This window comes from Malaclemys terrapin, chromosome 11, assembly GCF_027887155.1.
Source record: "Malaclemys terrapin pileata isolate rMalTer1 chromosome 11, rMalTer1.hap1, whole genome shotgun sequence".
In the NCBI taxonomy this organism is placed as follows: Eukaryota; Metazoa; Chordata; order Testudines; family Emydidae; genus Malaclemys; species Malaclemys terrapin.
Genome location: NC_071515.1, coordinates 75341195 through 75365220, shown reverse-complemented (window position 1 = coordinate 75365220; position 24026 = coordinate 75341195). Strand labels below are relative to the sequence as shown.

The 24026-nt window shown below is 42.7% G+C and overlaps 1 protein-coding gene across 1 annotated transcript in view; it reads left to right on the top strand.

Moving 5' to 3' along the window:
* Nucleotides 1–19811, top strand: part of MAP3K2 (mitogen-activated protein kinase kinase kinase 2) — a 99093-nt gene extending 79282 nt beyond the window's left edge. Inside the window, exon 17 of the mRNA XM_054044104.1 lies at nucleotides 11938–19811. Within this exon, the coding sequence (XP_053900079.1) occupies nucleotides 11938–12163 (226 nt within the window). The 3' untranslated portion in view covers nucleotides 12164–19811. The remainder of the gene's footprint in view (nucleotides 1–11937) is intronic.
* Nucleotides 19812–24026: the final 4215 nt, after the last annotated feature.

Here is a 24026-nt window from a genome sequence, read left to right as displayed (position 1 = left end):
AAATCTATCGGGTCAGTTTCAGACCCAGGCATTGAAGCCGGCTCCGCTACCCGACACAGCCCCCCCCCTCAAAAAAGCTCAAGAAGTCTACGAAAAAGGGGCACCTTTCCTCACCGAGCAAGACTATGAGGCATAAAGTTTCTCCAGGCAGATCAACGATCTCTCTGCCTGTGATTCCTCGCCTCAGCAATTTTCACGAGCCAGGCTCCTCCGGAACAGCGCAAAAGCCGCCTGAGGCTTCAGCGCCGCCGAGAAGCTCCGGTGCCGAGGCATCAGGCTTCCAGTTGCCTGCCTCAGGGACGGCACCGTTCGGCACCGCGAATGAGACAGTGCCGACATTCTACAGCACGCCTCACCCGAGGCAGCCCGACATTTCTCGCCCGGCACCGACCGCGGCACCGACGCCTGCGGGGCATTCTGACACACCGATCACAGCCAGAAGCCCCGATCGCAGGAATGCTCTTGTGCAGCAGCCTCTGTCGGCTCAGCTTTCGTCTCCCGCAGGAGCTGCTTTCACTCATTTTACCCAGACAGCTGATCTGCTAGTATCACCTACCTTGCAGTCTCTGCTCATGAATGCATATTCTGTTTCGATGCCTGAGTCAGGATCTGAGCAGTTTTCCTCCAGTGAGGAGGAAGCAGATCCACAGGGAGTTTTTTCCCCATATCATGACTCCCAGCCCCGGACCCAGAGCAATAAGGGCTATGGAAATACTACCTCATCCCACTCTCAGGACCCTGCCCCTTGGGGGATGAACCCCTGGATGGCACCACCTATGCCCTACCCGCCACCATGGCAATACTGGACACCATGGACATCATACCCTCGGGAACACATGCCCCGTGGCCATTCGACCAGGCGCAACACTGATCCAGTGCCGTCTCCTAATGCATATGCTAGTGACACGAGACGCCTGGCAACACAGCCACGTTCCCAGGATAAACCTAGCCCTTCTCCTGGTCCAACAGATCCGGAGTTAGCACCGGAGGAAGCATTACTTCCCCTTCCTCCCACTCCCTCTGATGAATATACAAAATTCCAGGACCTCTTTAAGAGAGTTGCTAGTGACCTGAACATTAACTTGGAAGTGGTTCCCAAACAACAGCATGAGCTAACGAACATCCTACAGCCCCCTTCTTCCTCCAGAGTGGCACTTCCAATTAACGCAGCCCTTTTAGAACCCGCTAAGTCCATCTGGCAGACTCCAGCGACAAGCCTACCTACCTGCAAGCAAGCGGACAAGAAGTATTTTATTTCTCCAAAGGACTCTGAATTCCTTTTTACCCACCCAGCACCAAACTCATTGGTAGTGGACGCTGCGAACCAGAGGGCCAGACAACAGTATTCTCGTTCTGCCCCACCTAACAAGGATAGCAAACGACTGGACCTGTTTGGTCGCAAGGTCTATGCATCCTCCACCCTCCAATTTCGCATAGCTAATTATACTGCAGTCCTGGCAAAATACGACCATAAAAACTATAATAAGTTAATGGACTTTATTGATGACATTCCAGAACAAAGAAAACAACAGTTCAGAGCTATAGTTTCTGAGGGTCAAGCCATTTCACGCACCGCTCTCCAAGCAGCCCTTGATGTAGCCAACACAGCGGCAAGATCTACCGCTACAGCAATAGTCATGCGACGGGGCTCATGGCTCTCCTCTTCCTTTTTTCCTCGCGAAGTTCAGAACACAATTGAAGATCTTCCCTTCGACGGTGACAAACTCTTTGCTGCTAACACGAATGAAGTGCTTCATTCAATGAAAGACTCCAGAACAACCCTCCGGTCTTTAGGTCTCCAGACACCTAAGGCAAGAAGACGACAATATCGATACCAACCATACCACCGGCCACGTTATCCCGCATTTACACAACCTTCCCATAGACCGCAGGAACAGCAACAGCCGCAACGTCCACGACCAAGATTCCAGCGACGTCGCCCAAACTCTACAGGGGCGCCTCAACCCCCACCAGCTAATAGGCAGATTTGAAAACTTGGTCGAGGGTTTAGAAAGCAATGCCCTCACTTCAGCCGGCACACCAATCTTTGGACACCGCCTACGACCTTTTTTCCAACAATGGAGGAAGATTACCTCCGACAAGTGGGTCTTAGAGGTAGTTACAATTGGATACGTCATCCCCTTCCTCTCCTTACCTCCCACCCACTCACCCTCCCCGTCCCTCTTCAGGGACCCTTCTCACGAGCAGCTACTCCTCCAAGAGGTGCAACATCTCCTTCATCTGGGAGCAGTAGAAATCGTGCCAGAGCGACACAGAGGGAAGGGTTTTTACTCCCATTATTTCTTAATGGAGAAGAAAAATGGGGGATGGCGACCAATCCTCGATCTCAGGCGGCTCAACAGATTCATCAAAAAGCAAAAGTTCAAGATGGTGACCCTCAATACCATAATCCCAGCGCTGGAGCAGGGCGACTGGTTTTCTGCCCTCGACCTACAAGATGCCTATTTCCACGTCACTATACATCCGGCCCACAGACGTTTCCTCCGATTTACCCTTGGTTCCACACATTTCCAATACAGGGTACTCCCCTTCGGACTATCTACAGCCCCCCGTGCTTTTTCCAAACTTCTAGCTGTAGTCACTGCTCACCTCAGGAGACAAGGGGTAATAATATTTCCGTACCTCGACGATTGCCTCCTCAAAGCTTCAACATTCGACGAGGCGCTCCGGTTCACACGACTCACAGTCGAGTGCTTTCTTTCTCTCGGCCTACAAATAAACAAAGACAAATCCACATTACGCCCCACCCAGCACCTTCAGTTCATAGGCGCAGACCTCGACTCTCAGACCGGGCTAGCATCGCTCCCACCCGATCGCTACAATTCCATAAAACAACTGACCACAACTATTCGCAACAGCCCTCAGGTAACTGCCCAAGACTGCCTGCAACTACTAGGTCACATGGCCTCGTGCACTTTTGTCGTCCAGAATGCACGCCTACACATGAGGTGCTTCCAAGCGTGGCTGGCAACGGTTTACAAACCGAATATGCATTCTTTAAACAAGACTCTCTCCCTGCCTACTCCAGTCAAAGACTCGCTACGTTGGTGGACCGTCCACTCCAACCTTTGTTCTGGAGTCCCGTTTCTTCAACAGGCTCCATCACGCATTCTGACCACCGATGCATCTATGACAGGGTGGGGTGCACATATGTCTCATCACACAGTACAGGGACTATGGTCACCAACCGAGACCTCCCTGCACATAAATGTACTAGAACTTCGAGCCATTCGCAACGCGTGCCGTCACTTCCTGCCACTAATCAAACATCATCACGTACGCATAATGACGGACAACATTGCTTGCATGTTTTACGTAAACAGGCAGGGCGGAGCTCGTTCCCATTCGCTGTGCACAGAGGCTATGAAGCTCTGGAATTGGTGCATTGTGAACAACATCCGGGTATCAGCTGCTTATCTTCCCGGAATCATGAACACCACAGCGGACGAACTGAGCAGACGCTTCCCATGGGACCACGAGTGGGAGATAGACGAGAAAAACATTCACAACGTATTCAGCATCTGGGGTTACCCAACAATAGACCTCTTTGCAACTGCAAAGAACAAGAAATGTCTCAATTTCTGCTCCAGAGCAGGACTGGGCAAACATTCCCTGGGGGACGCATTCATGATCTCATGGCACCGAAACCTATTCTATGCGTTTCCCCCGATACCAGTTCTCAACAGGGTTCTGATAAAAATACGAACGGATCGAGCCAAGGTGATCCTCATTGCCCCATCGTGGCCCAGACAACCATGGTTTCCCTTCCTCACCAGAATGTCAATCCAACCACCAATCTCCCTGCCGCTTATTCCGAACCTTCTATCTCAGCAGCACGGTCGTTTTCTCCACCCCAACCTGTCCATGCTTCACCTCAAGGCCTGGTTCCTACGTGGTTCTCCCAACGCGAATTAGATTGCTCCGAACAAGTTCAGGAGGTGCTCCTACATAGCAGAACGCAAGCTACTCGCAAGACCTATCTTCAAAAGTGGAAACGATTCACACATTGGTGTTCTGCCAAACATCTTTCTCCTACCTCGGTACCTCTTCCGTTTATATTGGACTATCTCTTGGGCCTTAAGCGATCCGGCCTTTCTTTCAGCTCCATCAGGGTCCATTTAGCTGCTATTACGACTTTCCACGACAAAATTGATGATACGTCTGTCTTTGCTCACGCTACTACGAAGCGTTTCCTCAAGGGCCTACAAACCTTATATCCAGACATTAAACAACCGACCACCCCCTGGGACCTTCATCTGGTACTGTCTGCCCTAACTCAGCAACCCTTCGAACCCCTAGCCACGTGCTCCCTTTTACACCTCTCCATGAAAACAGCGTTTCTAGTGGCAATTACTTCTGCCAGACGGGCAGGAGAAATAGCAGCTCTCATGGCTCATCCACCATATACGATATTTTTTAAAGACAAGGTTACCCTCAGATTGCAACCCAAATTTCTTCCAAAGGTTCACTCATCATTCCATATTAATGAACCCATACACCTCCCGACTTTTTTCCCGAAACCACATGCAAACTCCTTTGAAGCCTCAATGCATACACTAGATGTTCGCAGAGCCTTGTCATTCTATTTGGATAGAACCAAACCCTTTAGAACCTCCTCTAGACTTTTTGTCTCTGTTGCAGAGCGCTCCAAGGGCATGCCTATTTCTACCCAGAGACTCTCGAACTGGATCTCCCAGTGTATCCGACTGTGCTATCAGATGAAAGGGGTTGCACCTCCAGATGGCATTAGAACACACTCCACTAGATCTCTGGCTGCCTCCATCGCGTTCTTACGCAAAGTCCCCTTGGCTGACATTTGTAAAGCAGCCACCTGGTCATCTGACCATACTTTTGTTAAACACTATGCCCTTATTCAAGGCCCTTTATCTGACATACGCTTGGGCAGGGCGGTACTCTCGACGGCGTTCCTACCAGATCCGAAGTCCCTACCTCCTTAAGATACACTGCTTTTAAGTCACCTGTAGTGGAGCACCCACAGGGACATCTCTCGAAGAAGAAGAGGAGGTTACTCACCCTGTGCAGTAACTGACGTTCTTCGAGATGAGTGTCCCTGTGGGTGCTCCACTACCCACCCTCCTCCCCTCTACTTCGGAGTTGGGGGGCCTCCGTGGTAGAGAAGGAACTGAGGAGACCGGCCACGCATGCGTTCTATTACCCTAGAGTCACAGCGGGGGGGCAGATTCTGAGCATGCGTGGCCGCTATGAGTACTGCTGCAAAAATCTCCGGGCGAAGGCGCAGGGACGCACCAACACCTGTAGTGGAGCACCCACAGGGACACTCATCTCGAAGAACGTCAGTTACTGCACAGGGTGAGTAACCTCCTCTTCTTTGAGTGCTGTCCCTGTGGGTGCTCCATTTCAGGTGCTGGTGCATCCCAGCGCCACAGATCGGAGATTTTTGGTGGTAGTGCCTGGTCGGGACGCCTGTGCGCAGTAACTGTTTCACAGTGCCATTGGCACTTCATTTAGTGCTCGCGCGTCCCAACCCCCCTCATTCCTTCTCAACCGTCTTCAGCTGCAAACAGAGCTCCAAAGGCAGTGTTACAAAATTACGTAGAAAAGAATTAGAAACAGTTATTAAAGTTTAGTCCTCAGTAGTTAGTTAGTTCATTGTTAGTCTTGGGTTTCTGTTTTAACCATTTAGACTTTCCCTTTTAAAAAAAACAAAACCCACTCGGGAGTTCACCCTTTCCCCTGTTTCATTTATTTGTCCCACGACTTAAGTTGGACTCTGAAAATGCCAGGCTCTCCTGGGTTTAAAAGATGCACTTTGTGTAAGGACGCGATGCCTGTCTCTGATGGACACTCAGTATGTCCACTGCTTACAGGAGGAGCACATGCCTCAAAAATGCTCTCATTGCAGCAACCTTTAAGCCAAAGCGAGGAACAGGATTTCTGACTTAGGGATTTCTCCATAAGAATCATTTTAACACCATCATCTGTTTCGGGAACAATCCCATCGAGTGATTCACCAAAAACCTCCTCCCTGGACAGAGCGAGTACCCTCTCCTCTAGAAAGTCGAGGAACAGGGAGACATCTACCCATGAAAATGTCGGAGATACCAACCTTATCATAGCAATAGAGACACAACCGTACAACGACAATAGAGACCTTTCGACGAAGACAAAGGCACAGACCACAGAGACGTCGCCTACCCAGTCTCAGGTTGCGATGTCCCAAGCACCATCAAATAAGATGCAATTTTGAAGCGTTCGTCAAGGGTCTGACAGACCTCTGCCGAGCACCAGCACCACTAGAACAAGCAACCCGAATTTTTGGTCATCGACTCCGACCATTTTACCATATGTGGACCACTATCACCATGGACTGCTAGGTTTTGGAGCTCATCAAAACAGATTATACCATCCCCTTTACCTCCATCCCACCTACCCACCCCCCTTCCTGGTCCCTCTTCAGGGACCCTTCTCACGAGCACCTGTTGAGGCAAGAAGTATATCACGTTCTACAATTAGGGATCGTGGAACAAATTCCAACACAGAGGGAAGGGGTTTTATTTCCCGACTCAAAAGAAAAACGGAGGTTGGAGACCCATACTAGATCTCAGAAAACTCAACAAATTTGTCTGCACCCACAGTTCAAAATGATCACACTGAACTCAATCATCCCAGCGCTGGAAAAGGGGGACTGGTTCTCAGCCTTTGACCTACAAGATGCTTATTTTCAGATTACCATCCATCCTGCTCACAGACAATTCCTACAGTTCACATTGGGACAAGATCACTTCCGAAACAGAGTACTACCATTCGGACTGTCAACAGCCCCACAAGTCTTTACCAAAACCCTAGTGGTGGTAGCTGCTCATTTGCATAGACTGGGAATACTGATCTTCCCATACTTAGACAATTGTCTACTAAAAGGCCCTACCAGGACGGAAACATTACACATCGCTTGACAAAGCATCTCTTTTTCACTCCCTAGGGCTACAAATCAACTAAAGAAACCTACCCCAACTCTAGTACAACAACTGGACTTTATAGGACCACACCTGGACTCAGTGGAGGCCAAAGCATCGCTCCCGATGCCCCGATTCACAGCACTGACCTCCCTTATATTGGTGGCCTCAGGCTGCCCGTGGATGTCTGCATGTACCTGCTTACAAGTCTGGGGACATATGGGGCCATCCCTTTTGTTGTAAAACACGCCAGTCTACACCTGTGCTGCCTTCAAGGATGGCTGAATTCGGTATATATTCCACGAAAGCACAGCCTACACAAAGGACTCATGCTGACCCTAGAGGTCCTACATTCACTACGATGGTGAACAAACCCAATAAACGTTTGCTCAGGCATCCTGTTTCAACAGGATCCGCCATCCATACAAATGACGACAGATGCCTCACTGATCGGATGGGAAGCTCACCTAAACCAACATACAACCCCAGGCATGTGGTCCCCTACAGAAACACACTTACATATCAACCTGTTCAAATTACACACAGTCTGCAACACATGTCTATATTTCCTCCCTATTATACAAGGAAAAACTATAAGCATCCTGATGGACAACATCGTATGTATGCTCTATATAAACTGTCAGGGTGGGGCTTGTTCCTACTCCTTATGCACGGAGGCCTTAAAACTATGGAATTGGTACATAAAACACTACATCTTTGTTATAGCAGCATACCCCCCAAGGCCGACTGAACACGATGGCAGACACTTTCAGCAGACAGTTTTTCCAAGCGCACGAATGGGAACTGAATGACAAAATAACACAACACATATTTCACATGTGGGGATCACCACACATAGATCTGCTCGCGACATCAGTAAAAAAGGAATGCACAAAGTTTTGCTCACGAGCAGGACTCTGAGCATAATCCCTGGGGGACGCTTTCCTCATCAAATGGAATGCTCCTCTGCTATACGCATTCCCACCGATATCTCTAATCTCCAGAGTGGTGCACAAAATACGAAGCGACGGGGCCAAAATAATACTCATAGTACGACATGGCCCAGACAGACATGGCTCCCTTACCTGACACGGATGGCGATTTGCACACCATTCACTCTCCCTCGACTGCGCAATCTTCTTTCTCAGAACAATAGCCAAATCCTCCATCTGGACCTGGACAAATTTCACCTGAAGGCATGGCTCCTTCATGGCTCTGCCCCAACGAACTAAACTGCTCAAAACACATAAAACAAGTGTTAATAAACAGCAAGAAACACATGTGTACTACCTACCTCCAGAAATGGAAAAGATTCTTCCTATGGTGCCAAAACTAACAAATAGCTGCAAACCGGGCATCATTTCCACTAATCATGGATTGATTATTATCCCTAAAGAACTCAAGGCTTGCTATGAGCTCACGTGTAGAGTTCATCCTGTGGCCATCATGGCCTTCCATCAACAGGTAGACAGGATGTCGGGTATTCGCCCACCCGATTACTAAGCGATTCCTAACAGGCATACAGAATATGTACCCAGACATCCGAGAACCCAAGTTTGCTTGGGACTTAAATCAGTTCTTAGAAGTCTAACCAGAGCCCCTTTCAAACCCATAGCCAAATGCTCATTACTTCACTTATCTATGAAAGTGGCATTCCTGGTCGCCATTACATCTGCGCGAAGAGTCAATGAGATGGGGGCTGTCACGGCTCACTCCTCAAACACAATGTTCTTCAAGGATAAAGTGACACTTAGGGTGTGTTCTAAGTTTATGCCCAAGATATAGTCTTCATTCCACCTCAACCAGCCAATTCACTTACCTGCATTCCATCCAAAATCACACACTAATGCTCAAGAGGCGGCCCTGCACACATTGGATATGTGCCGTGCCTTAGCTTTTTATCTAGACAAAATGAAGCCCTTCTGTAAATCACCTCGACTTTTTGTGTCAACAGAATGATCAAAGGGCTCTGCCATATCGACGCAAAGATTATCCAAATGGATATCCAGCTGTATGCTTACATGCTATTCATCACACAACACTGAAGCCCCTCCAGGCATCAGAACCCACTCGACAAGAGCTTTAGCTGTCTCCATAGCATTCCTACACAATGTTCCCATTCTAGACATCTGCAGGATGGCCACCGGGGCCTCTGAACACACATTCACGAACCATTATGCAATTACTCTCGGTTCAAGCTTGGACACACAACTAGGTCTCACTGTACTAGCCTAAGCAACGAACTCCACTCTGAAGTCCCTTCCATCCTCATGAGGGCACTGCTCTACGTTCACCTGAAGTGGAGCACCCACAGGGACACACATCTCAAAGAACCTCATTTACTGCACAAGGTGAATAATCTTCTCATATAGGGCCATCTATTGTAAAACACCTTTTTTGGCAGGGCGAGGAGGAAACATTAAATGACTTTCAGAAGTAGGGATAGATTAAAATGAGACTGATTTATGTTTCCACATTATAAAGTCTATCTTAGCAAAAGCACAGTTGGCAGGTGATATCAACCATGAGGGAATTCCTTACAAAACACATGGCGTGTTAGCACAGAGAAGCAACAGTACAGACCTAAAGGAACATGTTGCCCAGGGCAACATCATTAAGGGCTTTATAAACAGTAGTGCCACACTTAAAGCAGCTAGCATAAAGGACACAGGTCAGTAAAATATAATCAGAATAATTCAGACCAGTGAGCAGTTGTGTCCTACTGTACTTTGAACAATGGAGAACCCCAACGGTGTTGCTGTTGTAAAGTTATAGCTGGTAAATAAGCAGACCCAATTGTACAACTGAGAAACACTTGTACCAAGATAGAGACCTGGCTTTCTGTGGAAAGGTTATAGTGAAAAACGACACAAATTTTATTAACTTGTTTCACTGTTGCTGAACATATTCTTCAGCAAGTGCAGATGTGAAGAAGCGAGCCTCCTGTTAGGCAGTCGTGCTGTTGGGCGGAGGACTATATAGGTCAGGGGTAGGCAACCTATGGCACGGGTGCCGAAGGCAGCACGCGAGTTGGTTTTCAGTGGCACTCACACTGCCCAGGTCCTGGCCACCGGTCCGGGGGGCTCTGCATTTTAATTTAATTTTAAATGACACTTCTTAAACATTTTAAAAACCTTATTTACTTTACATACAACAATAGTTTAGTTCTATATTATAGACTTATAGAAAGAGACCGTCTAAAAACTTTAAAATGTATTACTGGCACGCGAAACCTTAAACTAGAGTGAATAAATGAAGACTCGGCACACCACATCTGAAAGGTTGCCGACCCCTGATATAGGTCATCCATTTGGCAATATCTTTCAGATATTTCTTTGGAACAGAGACTGAATTGGCAAGGCCTATGGAGCCTTGATGTACTGCTAGTATTCTCTCTACTCAGTGTTTAGAAATCATTTCAACCTAAGTTGGTATGTATAATGAAGCAATTGATTAATAAGCTCTAGACTGCCTTGCAAACTCTCCTGCTAATGAACTGACAACCACAGAAATTGTATGCCCTAAACCAAAGGGGGAGGAAGAAACTGTCTGTTGCAGTCTGATTTTAAACATTGTAATTTTCAGTATTTAATGCATTGTAATGAGTGTCGTCACCTTAAACATTTTTTTAAATGTGATGGTATTGCACTAAATAATATGTCTGATTTCTGGTAGGAGCTAGAGCCTGATGGAGATGCAAAGTGACAGAAATATTTGCAGTTAAAACAAACTCATGTGCCTTCTCTGGGCCAAGGAAGGTTGAGTGCATTTCTCTCCATCACTACCATCACAAGGCTATCCTGCTGTCTCCAGAGATAATTGCTTCTGTAGTGTAGTGTTCTCAACCCCTGCTACCCTGTTGAATAGGGTCCAAGCTCTGAATCTGAACAGTGACTTACTGTGGGGTTGGCCCAGAAATTCAGATTGCTGGCTCTAGCATTTGTAAATTTTATTTTCAAGTAAGAAATTAGCCTGCTGTCTAGATAAACTCACCGAGTGTCAGTGGGTCACAGCTGAGGATGCCAGATTTAGGACAGACTGCTGAGAAATAGGGCAGACTCACCCCCAAACTGATGGTTATTCTATCATAAGATATACCAAGCCAGTAACAAAAGTAAACTTCTGTCTCATCACACTGGTCAAAAATGCAGTCTCCTTAGGCATTCCAGCACTTATTTTACCACCCAGACACTAGACTTTATGATGAGTGGTTATTGAAAACCAATTTCATCAAACAGGGTTCTTCTGGTCTCTCAAGATCAACCACATCGCCAGATCAATATATAACTCGGCTCTTACCCACTAATCACGCTGTTGCCAGTCCTTTAGTTGCTAAAATCTAAAGGTTTATTTTTAAGAGAAAAGACATCGTTAAAATGGTCGAGGAAATCATTGCAATGATTATATGCATAAGTTCTTATATCAGGTTTGAAGCAGTGATGGCATAAACTGCTAGTTTGCAAAAGTCTATCTGGAAATTACTCAAATAGCTTAGGGATCATGAGTCCTTGTTTAGAGCTTCCTTGTTAGAAATTCAGTCCAGAAAAATGAAGCAGGACATGAAGACAAAATGGAGATGTTTCCAAGGGTCTTTTGTACCTTCTCCCGCGTGGATGGAATTTTACTGTCCAAACAAAGTTCTCATTCTGTTTGTGGGAAATTATAGGCACAAGATGGATTCCAGGGTCACATGAGCAAGTCACATAAACATCTGCCACTGGAGTAATTACATTCAGGTTAGCTGACGTGGAGCAGGACATAAGTTGTGATTTGCAGTGGCTAGTGTGACATTCAAATAAAGTGCGTAGTTATAGACATGATAAAAGTCTGTTTTTTCAATTGAAATTGAGTTGCAATGTTGCGTGGATAACAGTCTTCCATTTGTGGCATTTCAGTAAGCTTCCTTGTTGTAGTTTGTTTCCACAGGGGGAGAACATGATTCTGTTTGTAACCTGCTCTTTTACTTTCACCTCTGTTTCAGGAGCGTAGGTTGTACGGTGGTGGAAATGCTCACTGAGAAACCCCCTTGGGCAGAGTATGAAGCAATGGCTGCCATCTTTAAAATTGCCACCCAGCCAACCAGTCCACAGCTGCCACCTCATGTCTCGGACCATAGTCGGGATTTCCTTAAGCGGATTTTTATCGAGGCCAAGTTGCGACCATCTGCAGATGAACTGCTAAGACACACATTTGCACATTATCACTAACAGCCTGCCTCAACTCAGCTTGCATCTACTGCATTTATTTTCTATTTGACTGCACTTTTATTTTTATTTTTTTACAAAAAAAGGAGAAAAAAGACAAGAGAGAAAACATTTCTCTTGATTCTTTGTTTTACTTAGATTATAAGCAAGAATCTAAATTTTTGTATTTAGAATGAGGGTCTCTTCTCCTCTCCCCCGCCCCCCAACAGGACCCAGAACCTTTTGTTTCTGTAATGTACTGATGTGGTTCACAAAGATAAAGCACTTTAGTACATATTCATTCCTTAACTAAGGGGAAAACAGACATATGACTTGGACTGTCAAGAACTGTAACTTTTTCTAACACCGCTGACTGTCTCAGGATGCAGGGAAAAATACAGCAGCAGCTAGCACGCAGGGAGAAGAAAATCATCATCTGTGATTTGTTCTTTGTACTGTAGGTAGTTGCTGCTGAGGGTTTTAAGTTAAATTTTAGCTTGTTAATCAGTTTCTGAATATCACACTTGAGGCATGAACCCACAGTTCTGGAAATGAATTAGAAAGCTCAAAGAACTTAGAACCCTCAGTAGAGAGTGCTCTGCATAATAGAGCACCTGCCTGACACTTCCTTTGTGACCAAAAGAAAATAAGGCAGGAACATAACTCTAAATGAGTAGTTGGTGGGAGCTGTTATAAAGTTATTTTATTACCTTCATAGAACAAGAATTACAGGTAAATCAAAGATTATAGATCCAAACTCCTAGAGACTGCAAAGCTCAGGGGGTAGTCTCCATAATGAAGAAACAAAAAATAACCAAAAAGATCAACAGATAAATAAAAATAATACCCCCTGCAGCTGCCAAAGATATGCCTACCATATAAGTTAAAAGGGTGTGGGGGGGGTCACTTTCCTTAGGTGATGGTAAGACACAAAATGGTGTGAGATAAAGTCCTTCACCATCCAATGAAATGCAAAGAAAAAAATTAATCCTTATCTACTGTATGCATCATCTGACTATCAAAATTATCTGCAAGGAATAAGCGATTCAGAACAATTGTCAGAGACTGAGAAGGAATGTATTTTGAAGGTCATGCACCTGAATATAACAATCCTTCTTAAATTGTTTTCAATGAAATTGTTTTAATAACACAATCCAGTTATTAGGATGTTTGAAAAAGTCCCTGAAATAAAATGAATTCTAATTCCTTGTGTCTAATTCCGTTAGTGTCAAATGATGACAAGGCACTTCAAGCCTTCTTTGGTCATATTTTTCAAGCCGCAATGATGATAAAAATAACATTAAAATGCCTCTTTCCTAGGGAAAGCCTTAAAAGCAATCAACATAGAAACATCAGGGACGGACCACACAGAAAAAGTGGACTATTTTTAAAGCTGCGTGTGTGACACAGCAATAGTACGTGAATTTTGAAAATGAAGTCCAACTAAACAAAGAGCAGCGGCACACCGTCATGTTGAGTTTTACATTAAAAATGACCAAAGATGTAAAAGGAACAAAGCAGCTAAACAGGATGAGTCTCTAATTTCGCAATCCAGAAGGATCAAACTGTGCTAGATCTCAGTCATAAAATGTTTATTCATCTTTTCCATCTCTAGAACAGGGTAATAAAAGTAAAATTCGGAGACACGATCTCACAGGCCTTGAACAGCTCCACTGAAAAATACTAATGAGAAGCATGGACTAAGGGTTGGTCTACACTACCCCCCCCAATTCGAACTAAGGTACGCAACTTCAGCTACGTGAATAACGTAGCTGAAGTCGAAGTACCTTAGTTCGAACTTACCTTGGTCCACACGCGGCAGGCAGGCTCCCCCGTCGACTCCGCGGTACTCCTCTCGCCGAGCTGGAGTACCGCAGTCGACGGCGAGCACTTCCGGGTTCGACTTATCGCGTCCAGACTAGACGCGATAAGTCGAACCCAGAACTTCGATTTCCAGCCGTCGAACTACCTGGTAAGTGTAGCCAAGGCCTAACTGACTTCACTTTAGAGAGAGAAGTCAAACCCTCCCATTTTTATAAAAGTAGACAATATACAGAATTTGAGAGAGAGTTTGGAAATAAGTTCTTTGACCTATATAACTTAAGTTTGATTCTTGCTAGTATGGCTGATTCACTAGTTGTCTGTCTTTCCCTCCCAGTTCTGTAAAGACAGAATGTGTTGATGCTTTGGACATCAAACCATTCTGACAAGGATGGTCCCAAGAGTCCACTCTGCTTTATGTCTTTATTAGGACTATCAAAAGCTTGAGGTGGGTGAAAATAAAGAAATGAATGTCGGTGCTACAATGAGAAATTAGTGTTGGCTCATGTGACAGACTCTTGAGGTTTCTGAATTTTTATTTTTCTAATTTAGCTGCTAAATTCTGTATCAGCAGCATAACTAGGAGTCTGGGTCTATCCTAATCCATTTACCTGTAATAGGTTATCAGTTGTTCTTCTACTGGGGCCACTATCACAATATTTTGGGCAGGTGGCCTATTCCAGTTGTCTGTTTTCTGTAATTATTGTGACTTTTATCTGGTTGGTCATTTTGTTGGTCACGGTAAGCAGCAGTGCAGGGTTTACATGCATGAGATGAGAGTTCAATCAGGGAAAACCCATGGGCCAAAATTAAAGTAAACTTGTGTTCACTTTCTTTGGCTTCTTTGTCACTCGATGGAAGCAGCCTCTGGAAAGAATCTGCATGAACCTTTGTGCTTTAAAGGACCTTTGCTTCATAAGCAAAATTTAGTGGCAGCGGGGACAGTAGGGAGAGTTATGTAGAGACTGTCTTTAAAATACAGTAGAACCTCAGAGTTATGAACACTAGAGTTACGAACTGACTGGTGAACCACACACCTCATTTTTAACCAGAAGTACATAATCGGGCAGCAGAGACGGGAAAATAAAAAAAACAAATACTGTACAGCACAGTACTGTGTTAAATGTAAACTACTAAAAAAGTAAAGTTTTTAAAAAAAGATTTGACAACGTAAGGAAACTGTGTCTGTGCTTATTTCATTTAAATTAAGATGGTTAAAGCAGCATTTTTCTTCTGCACAGTAAAGGTTCAAAGCTGTATTTAAGTCAATGTTCAGTTGTAAACTTTGGAAAGAATCACCGTAACGTTTTGTTCAGAGTTATGAACATTTCAGAGTTATGAACAACCTCCATTCCTGAGATGTTTGTAACTCTGAGGTTCTACTGTAGACTAATAGTTTACATAATGTACAAACCATATATCTGAAATTGATTTCAAAAGAATTAAGAAGGTACCAAAAACCAAGCTAAAAATGTACATATATAATAGTCGGTATCTGAAAGGGTAAGAAAGTTGTTTATATTACCAAAAAGTACAGAAAAGGAACGTTAAAGGGAAAATTGAATCAGGTTTAACTGCAGCACTCAGAAATTTTAAAGATACTTTTGGATCAATAAAAGAAACTGTACTCTCTGAAGCTTGAAGTTTTCTAAAAATATACCCTGTTTGCAAGGCAGAGTTGGCTTCTCTATACTGCAGTGTTATTTCTTAGCTGTGACTGGGGAGAAAAAAACAAAATAAGACTGCTGCTTTTGTGCCTTTTTAAAAGATAGTGCTTTCGGTCTGGACAATGGTAAACTTGTTTGAGATCGGGAAAAGTGAGAACTTGCAGAATAATACAGAGTTTTTAAAACTTTTAGGCATAGCTTTCCCCTTAAAATATAATTCCATCTGGATTGTAAATTATTGGACATCTCAAAAAACTACTGAGGCAATATAGTACCTCTTTAATGATGACTAATTTCACCAGTTTTGTTGTTTATGATTAAGATCTCGTCATATGAATTACAAGAAGGACTGAACTATTGTTTTTACCCTTGGGAGAACCTGCCAACTGACCTAAGCTACTTATGTATAACCCTTTAAACAATTACTGTATAAATTAAAAATGTATATTTTGAGCTAGAAATAGGAATTATTGAAGCCAGTCAAATTCTACCTTTTGAGAAACAGGCAGTATATTCATCCCCTTGCATGTTGCATTTTTGGAAACTTGGTAAAGTCAAGTTGAGGTAAAATGATTTTTGCATTATCTGCTTTTAATGACGGTACAGTAGATCCCTTCATGTCTATAAAGCATCTAGCACACCACTGGCACTATAACTAGTAAAATTTATGTCCATAATTCTGAAGGTGCATGGAGCTGCATGATTAAAATCCCATTGAAGATGAGGGTCATGAAGCAAGATTTCTCTGTGCCACTTTGAATAACCTACCAACTAACATTACAGTATTTTAGAATCATTAACTTGTGAGTGCTAAGTCCAGTTATGAGAAAATGTCAGTGGGACAGAATGTTGTCACAGAGTTATGGTCTCCTATGTAAATACCAAAGCAGAACTGGACTTATAGAAAATAAGTGTTAAGATTTATTGGGAGAGTAGAAATGCTTATTTTTCAAATCAGGCGCTATTGATCTGGCATCTATTTTTTAGTACACTGACTTTATTTCTGTTACACCTGTGTAGTAATAAATATTTAACAACTTGTCTGTAAATTGGTTTTAATAGTGAGTTAGTCTCTGCATAATTCTGATATGCTGCATTCCCATTGGCTTACATAACAGGTTGGGTTGTACTTCAGCCAGTCAGAAACAAGCTTATTAATTAAACTACAGTTTTCTGTGTATTTTTTAATAAGCTGGTTTCTATGTGATAGAAATGGAGAAAAATATGAACAGCAGCTGGCTGGCACAGACTCCATTTAGTGTAAAAACAAACAGCGTGCTTTGCTTCAAGTTCAGTCCTGTCTGAGGGGAAAATGTCCATTGATAATTTTAAGAAAATGCTTACTTTACAAAAACGAATTGTGAATGGAATTGCAGCGCATCTACAGTAGCAGTATGGTTAAATCTAAAACACAAACTATACTTTTTGCATACATAATTCTTTCCATTTTGTTTTAGGCAACATTTTTGTGTAATAGTTGAGGGTACGTTTCTAATTGAGTTAAACTGTCCTTTTGGTTATAATATTGAAAAATAATTTAACAGCTGTCTCTTCAGCTAGTGCCTTTTTATCTGTATGCCTTAATTTTGTTTGTGTATAGACACCATATTTAAATCATATGGCTGTCTAATCATTCAGTGCCACCAAAATAGTCTTTAAAAATATATGCAAGGTTCCAAGGCAGAACTCATTAACTGTATCAAAAGTTGTAATTTAACTAGTATCTGTAGCAGAGTTTTAGGTTGAGATTTTACTACAGTTGTTTTTAAATGATAAAAATACTTAGCACCTACAGTGCTCTCCTACTGTACAAACATTCCAGCAAGGATGTTAGTGTTATCCCCATTTTACAGATTGGAAAACTGAGACACAGGCTAGATAACTTGCCCAAGGTTATAGACTTAGACATGCCACTTGCTATACGTGGTACTGTACTATAATAAATGAAGTTTGGCTAAGAAAAGTGTACAGTAGTATTGGCTAGGTCTTAACAAATTAGCAGATAGTTCAAATGCGCTACCTTTGTTTCCAATAATATTGTGTTCTCTTCTTTTAAATAATCCTAACCCTGCCATTGTCTTGAATGAAAGCTTTCCTGCTAGAAGCAGAAGGTACAGTGCAGTGTAGGAAGCCATTCCTTCAGACAACATTGAGCAATGTCAAACTGCAGCTTCAGAGACTTGAGCAAATTGGTCAGATTTACAGTTTAGGACTAAATGTATTTGTTAGCTTTTTAATCCTCTAGCTCTTTAAACTTTATCATGAATATAAAAAAGCATATTTTGTGTGCTTGAATGCAAGTCCATATGGTGTTTTTTGGATTAGCAAAGGTATTATTGCCCATACCATTTCTTATTGCTGGGAACTTCCTATCTTGTATTCATGACAAGTATGCAGTGTCAAATCACTTAAAAAACCAAAGCTTTTCTATCCCCTCTACAAGAGCCAAAAGTGATGTTTTGTAGACTAGTACTGTTACTCATCCTTATCTACCAGTAAGCTATTGCTAAATAGAATAGAACAGGCACTAGTAAAAGTTATGTCCAGCACTGCCCATTTTTAAGGATAGGTTTGGATTTTCATTGTTGCTGTTTTGAGATGCAAAATTCATTCCAGCATTAAAATGAAAAGTTTGAACAAAACTCTACACAATCTTATTGACATCACTAACATAAGGCACAAACTTGGTGATTAAATTCCTTTCCTATGACATTCTTTATAGCCAAGTTTTTAGCTTGGGGGCATTTAAGGAAAGCCATGAAGAAAAGTAGATATATGATCTGAACTGCTCATAGTGCCACAGCAAACAAGAACACTTCAGAGGTTGTTGGGGGAAGCAGTCCTTTTAATTTAAGAGCCAAATCTCACCCCTAGATACACGGGACTTCCACTGCCCTTAAGGGGAGAGCCATGAATGCACACTGGAGGAAGCAGAATTTCCCCCAAGATAGGATTTCTAAGTCATTAAACTCCAGATCAGGAACAAAGAGTGCTTTTGCATTTAACCTCTATTTAGTTTGTTTTAATTTGCTTTGACTTTACTTCAGTACCTTTTTTGGGTCATATTTAAGTTCTGCCATTAGCAAAACCTTGGGGAAAATCTGTAGCAAGAAAACTGTAGTTCAGTTGACCTCTCATGTATTGAAAAGACGGAATTTAGTAAGCTCATTTTGACTAGCTCTTCGTTTTTTTCCATTAGTTTTTTTAAAAGGGGTGAAAAACTGGATGAAAATTAGTGAAAATTTGGACCTGATCATTCAATTGTTATGCTGGTGGAACTCCTGCTGGTAAGGATTGCAGGACCAGGCTCCTTATGGGGAGAAGAGAAGAAAGAGAATATGGGTTTACACTGAACGTAGGGTGGGAAATATTTCAAAAAGTTTTGCATCTTTTCCCCCGATAATAGTTCTTCTCTCTCCCCTCTCCCCCAAGAATATATAAATGTGGATATAAAGACAAGCATTGCATTTTTTGTCAGTTTCACAGTGTTTATCTTTCCCTAATACTGGTTTAAATCTTGATGTCATTCATTCTAAAATGTAAATGGTTTATTAAAACTTGTCTGCCATCTCAGATGTGTCACAGTTCATTTAATGGAATATCATTGTAAATAAATGTTGGAGACTTGGATAAGTTTGAAAGTAGGCTTTTTAATTTTCACAATGCTATGAATAAATGTGTAAATTTGCCCTTTTGATCTAATGTACATTTTTATGTAGCTGTTAAATTCTCTATATTTAATCTATCCGTTTCTCTCTGTAAATGTTTTTACTCTCAGTTGAATGCTGGGCACAGTTTGTAATGTATGTACACAAAGGTGTTTTTTTCTATCAATGTTGACTTTTTTGCACATTTTTGAAAATGTTTAATTTGTACACTGATTTAATACTCTGACCAATTGTTGATGGGCGTATGAGAATCATGTATGTGTGCAATGTACTACTGTTTGGATGTATGTTTTTTATTACTTTTGAGATGTTGCTATCAGTAACTGCACTGCTGTTGCTGCTTTAAATGGAATTTCTTGTGTAAAAGTGTATTAGCCTATGGTTATATCTTGGTTGAGGAACTCAGGAGTTGAGCGTTGCTTACTAGTTCCATAATGTGTCTAACAACTTTCCCAACTTTAAAGTATACTTGTAATTCTGTGTACGAACTGTGTGTGTGTGTGTGTGTGTGTGTGTGTGTGTATACACACGTGTACACACACACACACACACACGTGTATACACACACACACACACACATATGTCTATATATATATAACCCAGTAGTCTTATTCCACAGTTTCATTTCTACATTTTTATGAACTTGTTTTTTAAGGGTACTATGTTTAGTTAGAATAATTAAATATATAAAAGCTTTGAGAGATAATTTACTAGATAAATATATTTTCAGCTGGCTGATGTTCAGAAAATATTTTTTTAATTTTGTTTTTAATCATTCAAAATGTATTTGTATTTCCAAAATTGGACCTGAATTGTACTTAGAAGTATATTAAAACACTCTGGAGGGACAATAGTGTTATTTCTCTTCTAAGAATTTTGTAAAAAACCAAAATGCTAAAGTGTCAGTGATGCAGAGAAAATACACTGTTGTGAAAAGGGGAAAGCAATCTTTGAATTCTCAGAGCTACTTGAAAAAATATGGGGGGGAAAAAATCAATCTTAGAAAAGTCAGATTTTTCCATTTCCTGTTCTTTGTTACATTTAATGTTAATGCTTCTCTTTCTTTATCCTTTTACCTTTCTAGTTTTCTGGTATTAGAAAAGATAAAAGCATGTTACTATATTGCTGATTGATTGGCGCATGAGATACGAACATGCTTTAAAAACGTGGCTTACTCCTTTCAAGAATACCAGTCAAACTTTTGACTTCCAATTTGATTAACATTTTTGTGGCTTAAAAAAATAAAAATCCTGTATAATGTTTAAAGTGATACCAAGTAAAAATTCTCATGCTAGGTATACAGTGCACTGTTGAATGTCTCTAAATCCATAGTTTAGGAAAAGAGCCAGTATACTCTGTCAAACAAAGGACCTACTAATTGCCAGGTACGGTGTGGTTTCTTCCACTTTTCACGCACATTTTGACTTTGTTACATTCTCAAAATTGTGCTTGTAAAAATGTATAAAAACTTTTTTGATTTTTTTACTTTTTTATGTATTTACCTGTTTTATTTTCTTGCTGGTAAATGGCTTTTATTTTGTTTGGGTTGGGTTTTTTGTATCTGATGTAAAGGAAGCCATGTTTATATTTTGTGTTTGACCAATGACTTTGTTTATATGAAATTTGTATATTGTTGGTACACATCTTTGTTTAGGTTGATCATGCATGAGGACCTGCAAGAATTAGCACAATGAAAGATTGCTTTTTCTTCCAAATTTTTATTCATTTTTGAAAGGTTATGGTGCAGAGGTTTACTGGATGTAACCTTATGAACTATGGAACGACTATAGATAATGGCACTTTGAGTGTTAATAAAACAAAATATTTATTTCCAATTTGTATTTCCCTTCATTTATTTTATGTTTTCAAAACAGCAGATTTACACACTTCACATACTGCATTTGCCTGCAACACTAGACAATTTCTTTCTAAGTAAAGCAAAATATAACATGTTAGTAATAACAACAGAGTCTGGTGGCACCTTAAAGACTAACAGATTTATTTGGGCATAAGCTTTCGTGAGTAAAAACCTCACTTCTTCGGATGCATCCGAAGAAGTGAGGTTTTTACTCACGAAAGCTTATGCCCAAATAAATCTGTTAGTCTTTAAGGTGCCACCAGACTCTTTGTTAGTCTGTATCTACAAAAACAACACGGCTACCCCCTGATACTTGACAACATGTTAGTAATGGTACAGAAGGCATCTCTCAACATCTATTAGCTAGAATGGTTAAATCTACAACAGTCCTCTCATAAATGCAAAAAATCATTGAAATAAAAAATGATCACCCGCTCATACTGTAAAACAAATGCCTCTGATTTTTGTTACACGGTAAAAATTGGCCTGCGTAGCTGAGATGGGAACCAGGAGCACAGTATTCAACTCCTGCTCATGCCTAACAAAGGTTGTTTGACATGTGTAAACTCCAGCAGATAGATGTATATGTGAAATACCATCTGCAAGGACACACTCCTGTTGTAGAATGGGGGGAAAGCCATCTTTACCATATGTGTTTTTATTTGACTTCTGGGTATTTATTTATACAAACAAGGGAATATTCAGGCTATATTCAGAATTGGGGAGGAGAGTTACTTTGTTAGGAGAGAAATTGCAAATATTCTGCAGCTTCTTGATGTAGTGCAACCTCGTGATTGTCCCAGAGCTTGACAGTAAGTCTAAAAGTATTTTTTAAAATGTAGTGAGTTTATATGACTTTGACTTAGTTTTAACTGATATTCTCTAAGGCATGGATTCTGCAGTTTTCAATGCACAGGCAGACTACTGCACTTGTATGAAGCCCCATTGAAATCAACAGGGCTCTATGGGTCTGCAGCAGCCTTTCTGTGCATTGTAAATTGCAGGATTGGGACCTGTCACCTACTTAACTTTTTTTGCCTGGAACCATTATTTCTGCAAAAATGCTGAGGGATTTTTAATGACCAGGCAAGGGGAGGTAACATCTGTTTAAAGTTTAAGGAAGTAATAAGGGAGCTGGCTCAAAGTATGCTGTCATTCAGAACTAGAACTTCAATGTGGAAAGGGGGCAACTTTCAAAAATAAGAGCAAAACTAGAGCTCTTAAGTAATCTTCACTAATATAATGCTTCACATCCTCACAGTTCAGTAGAAACAGGAGCTATCTGCTGAGTGAGCTCCCTGAGTCTAGCCATCTATTTTATAAATGGGCCCTTTAATCTAGCAGACAAAGGTATACAAGATCTAATAGAGAAGGGATAGCTCAATGGTTTGAACATTGGCCTGCTAAACCCAGGGTTGTGAGTTCAATCCTTGAGGGGGCCACTTAAGGATCTGGGGCAAAATCAGTACTTGGTCATGCTAGTTAAGGCTGGACTCAATGACCTTTCAAGGTCCCTTCCAGGTCTAAGAGGATATTTCCATTAATTTATATTATTTATTTTATTTTAATGGTTTAAAGCTGAAGTCAGACAAATTCAGACCGGAAAGAAGGTGTGAATTTTTAACAGAGGGTAATTAACCACTAGAACAATTTACCAACGGTGGGGGTGGATTCTCCATCGCTGGCCATTTTAAATCAAGATGTTATGTTTTTCTAAAAAGCTCTGCTGTAAGTCAGACAAGAGCTCTTTCTGGGAAGTGCCCTCTGGTGCTAGGTGCTGTACAAAGATGAAAGGCCACATGGGCTGTATCTGGAATAGCTTTCAATGGAATGCAATGCACTGAGCATGACTGAGATAGTTGCTGGAACTGGAAGTGCTGCTGCACCCGCTGGCTTGAAATAGTTTCCATCATATAGAGGGTTTACCGTTTGGTTCAATAGCTCTCAGCAGCCCCCCCCCCCCCCCAAAAAAAAAAATTGTTCCAGCACCCTGGTGCCTGACAAAATGCACTGGGGCTGAGGATAATGGAAATAATCATTAGGGCTGGGGGTGAACAATTTGCACAACGGATGGTCCCTACACATTTCAAAGGCTTTTTAAAATAGATGTCTGCTGTCCCCTGTTGAGGGGCTGCAGGGGAGCCTGGAGAGTGGGGGGTGATGTGGGCTGCTGGAGTTTGTACAGGGGGTGCCCAGGTAGGGGCTGCTGACGTTTTGCACAGGGGGTGTCTGGGGAGTGGGGGGGTGCTGGGGTTTGTACGGGGGGGCCCAGTGATCAAAGGGGGAAACATGAGGACTGAGGTGGGGGTGGGATGTTGGGGGGTATTTGATAGGGTTACCATTCGTCCGGATTCCCCCGGACATGTCCGGCTTTTAGAGTTAAAAATAGCGTCCAGGGGGAATTTGTAAATGTCCGGACTCCCCCCCCATGCAGAGCACGCGCGGCTAACAGGGCAGCTGGCCGGATGGTGCCACTTACATGGGGCTCCGACAGCCAGAGAGACCCCTCCTCCGCTTCCTCCTCCTCCCCCCTGCAGCTGAGATCACTCCCTCCCTCCCTGCATTCGCAGAGCGCCTCCGGCAGTCTGGAGCTCCTCCCCCGCTCCTCCTCCGCACGCTGGTCTGAGCGGCAGGGTGAGGGGGCCGGGGGGTCGGAGAAGGGGCAGGGAGGTTCTGGAGGGGGCACTCGAGACAGGGAGCGGGGGGGGGGGGGGGTTGGGAGCCCTGGGCGGGGCTATCAGGGGACAAGGAGCGGGGGGGGGGGTTGGGGGTTCTGAGGGGGGCGGGAAGTGGGAGGGAGGGGAAGGGGAAGGGGAGGGGCTGTATGGGGCGGGGGTTGCTATAGGTGACGGGGCATTGGCGCTCTCGTCCCG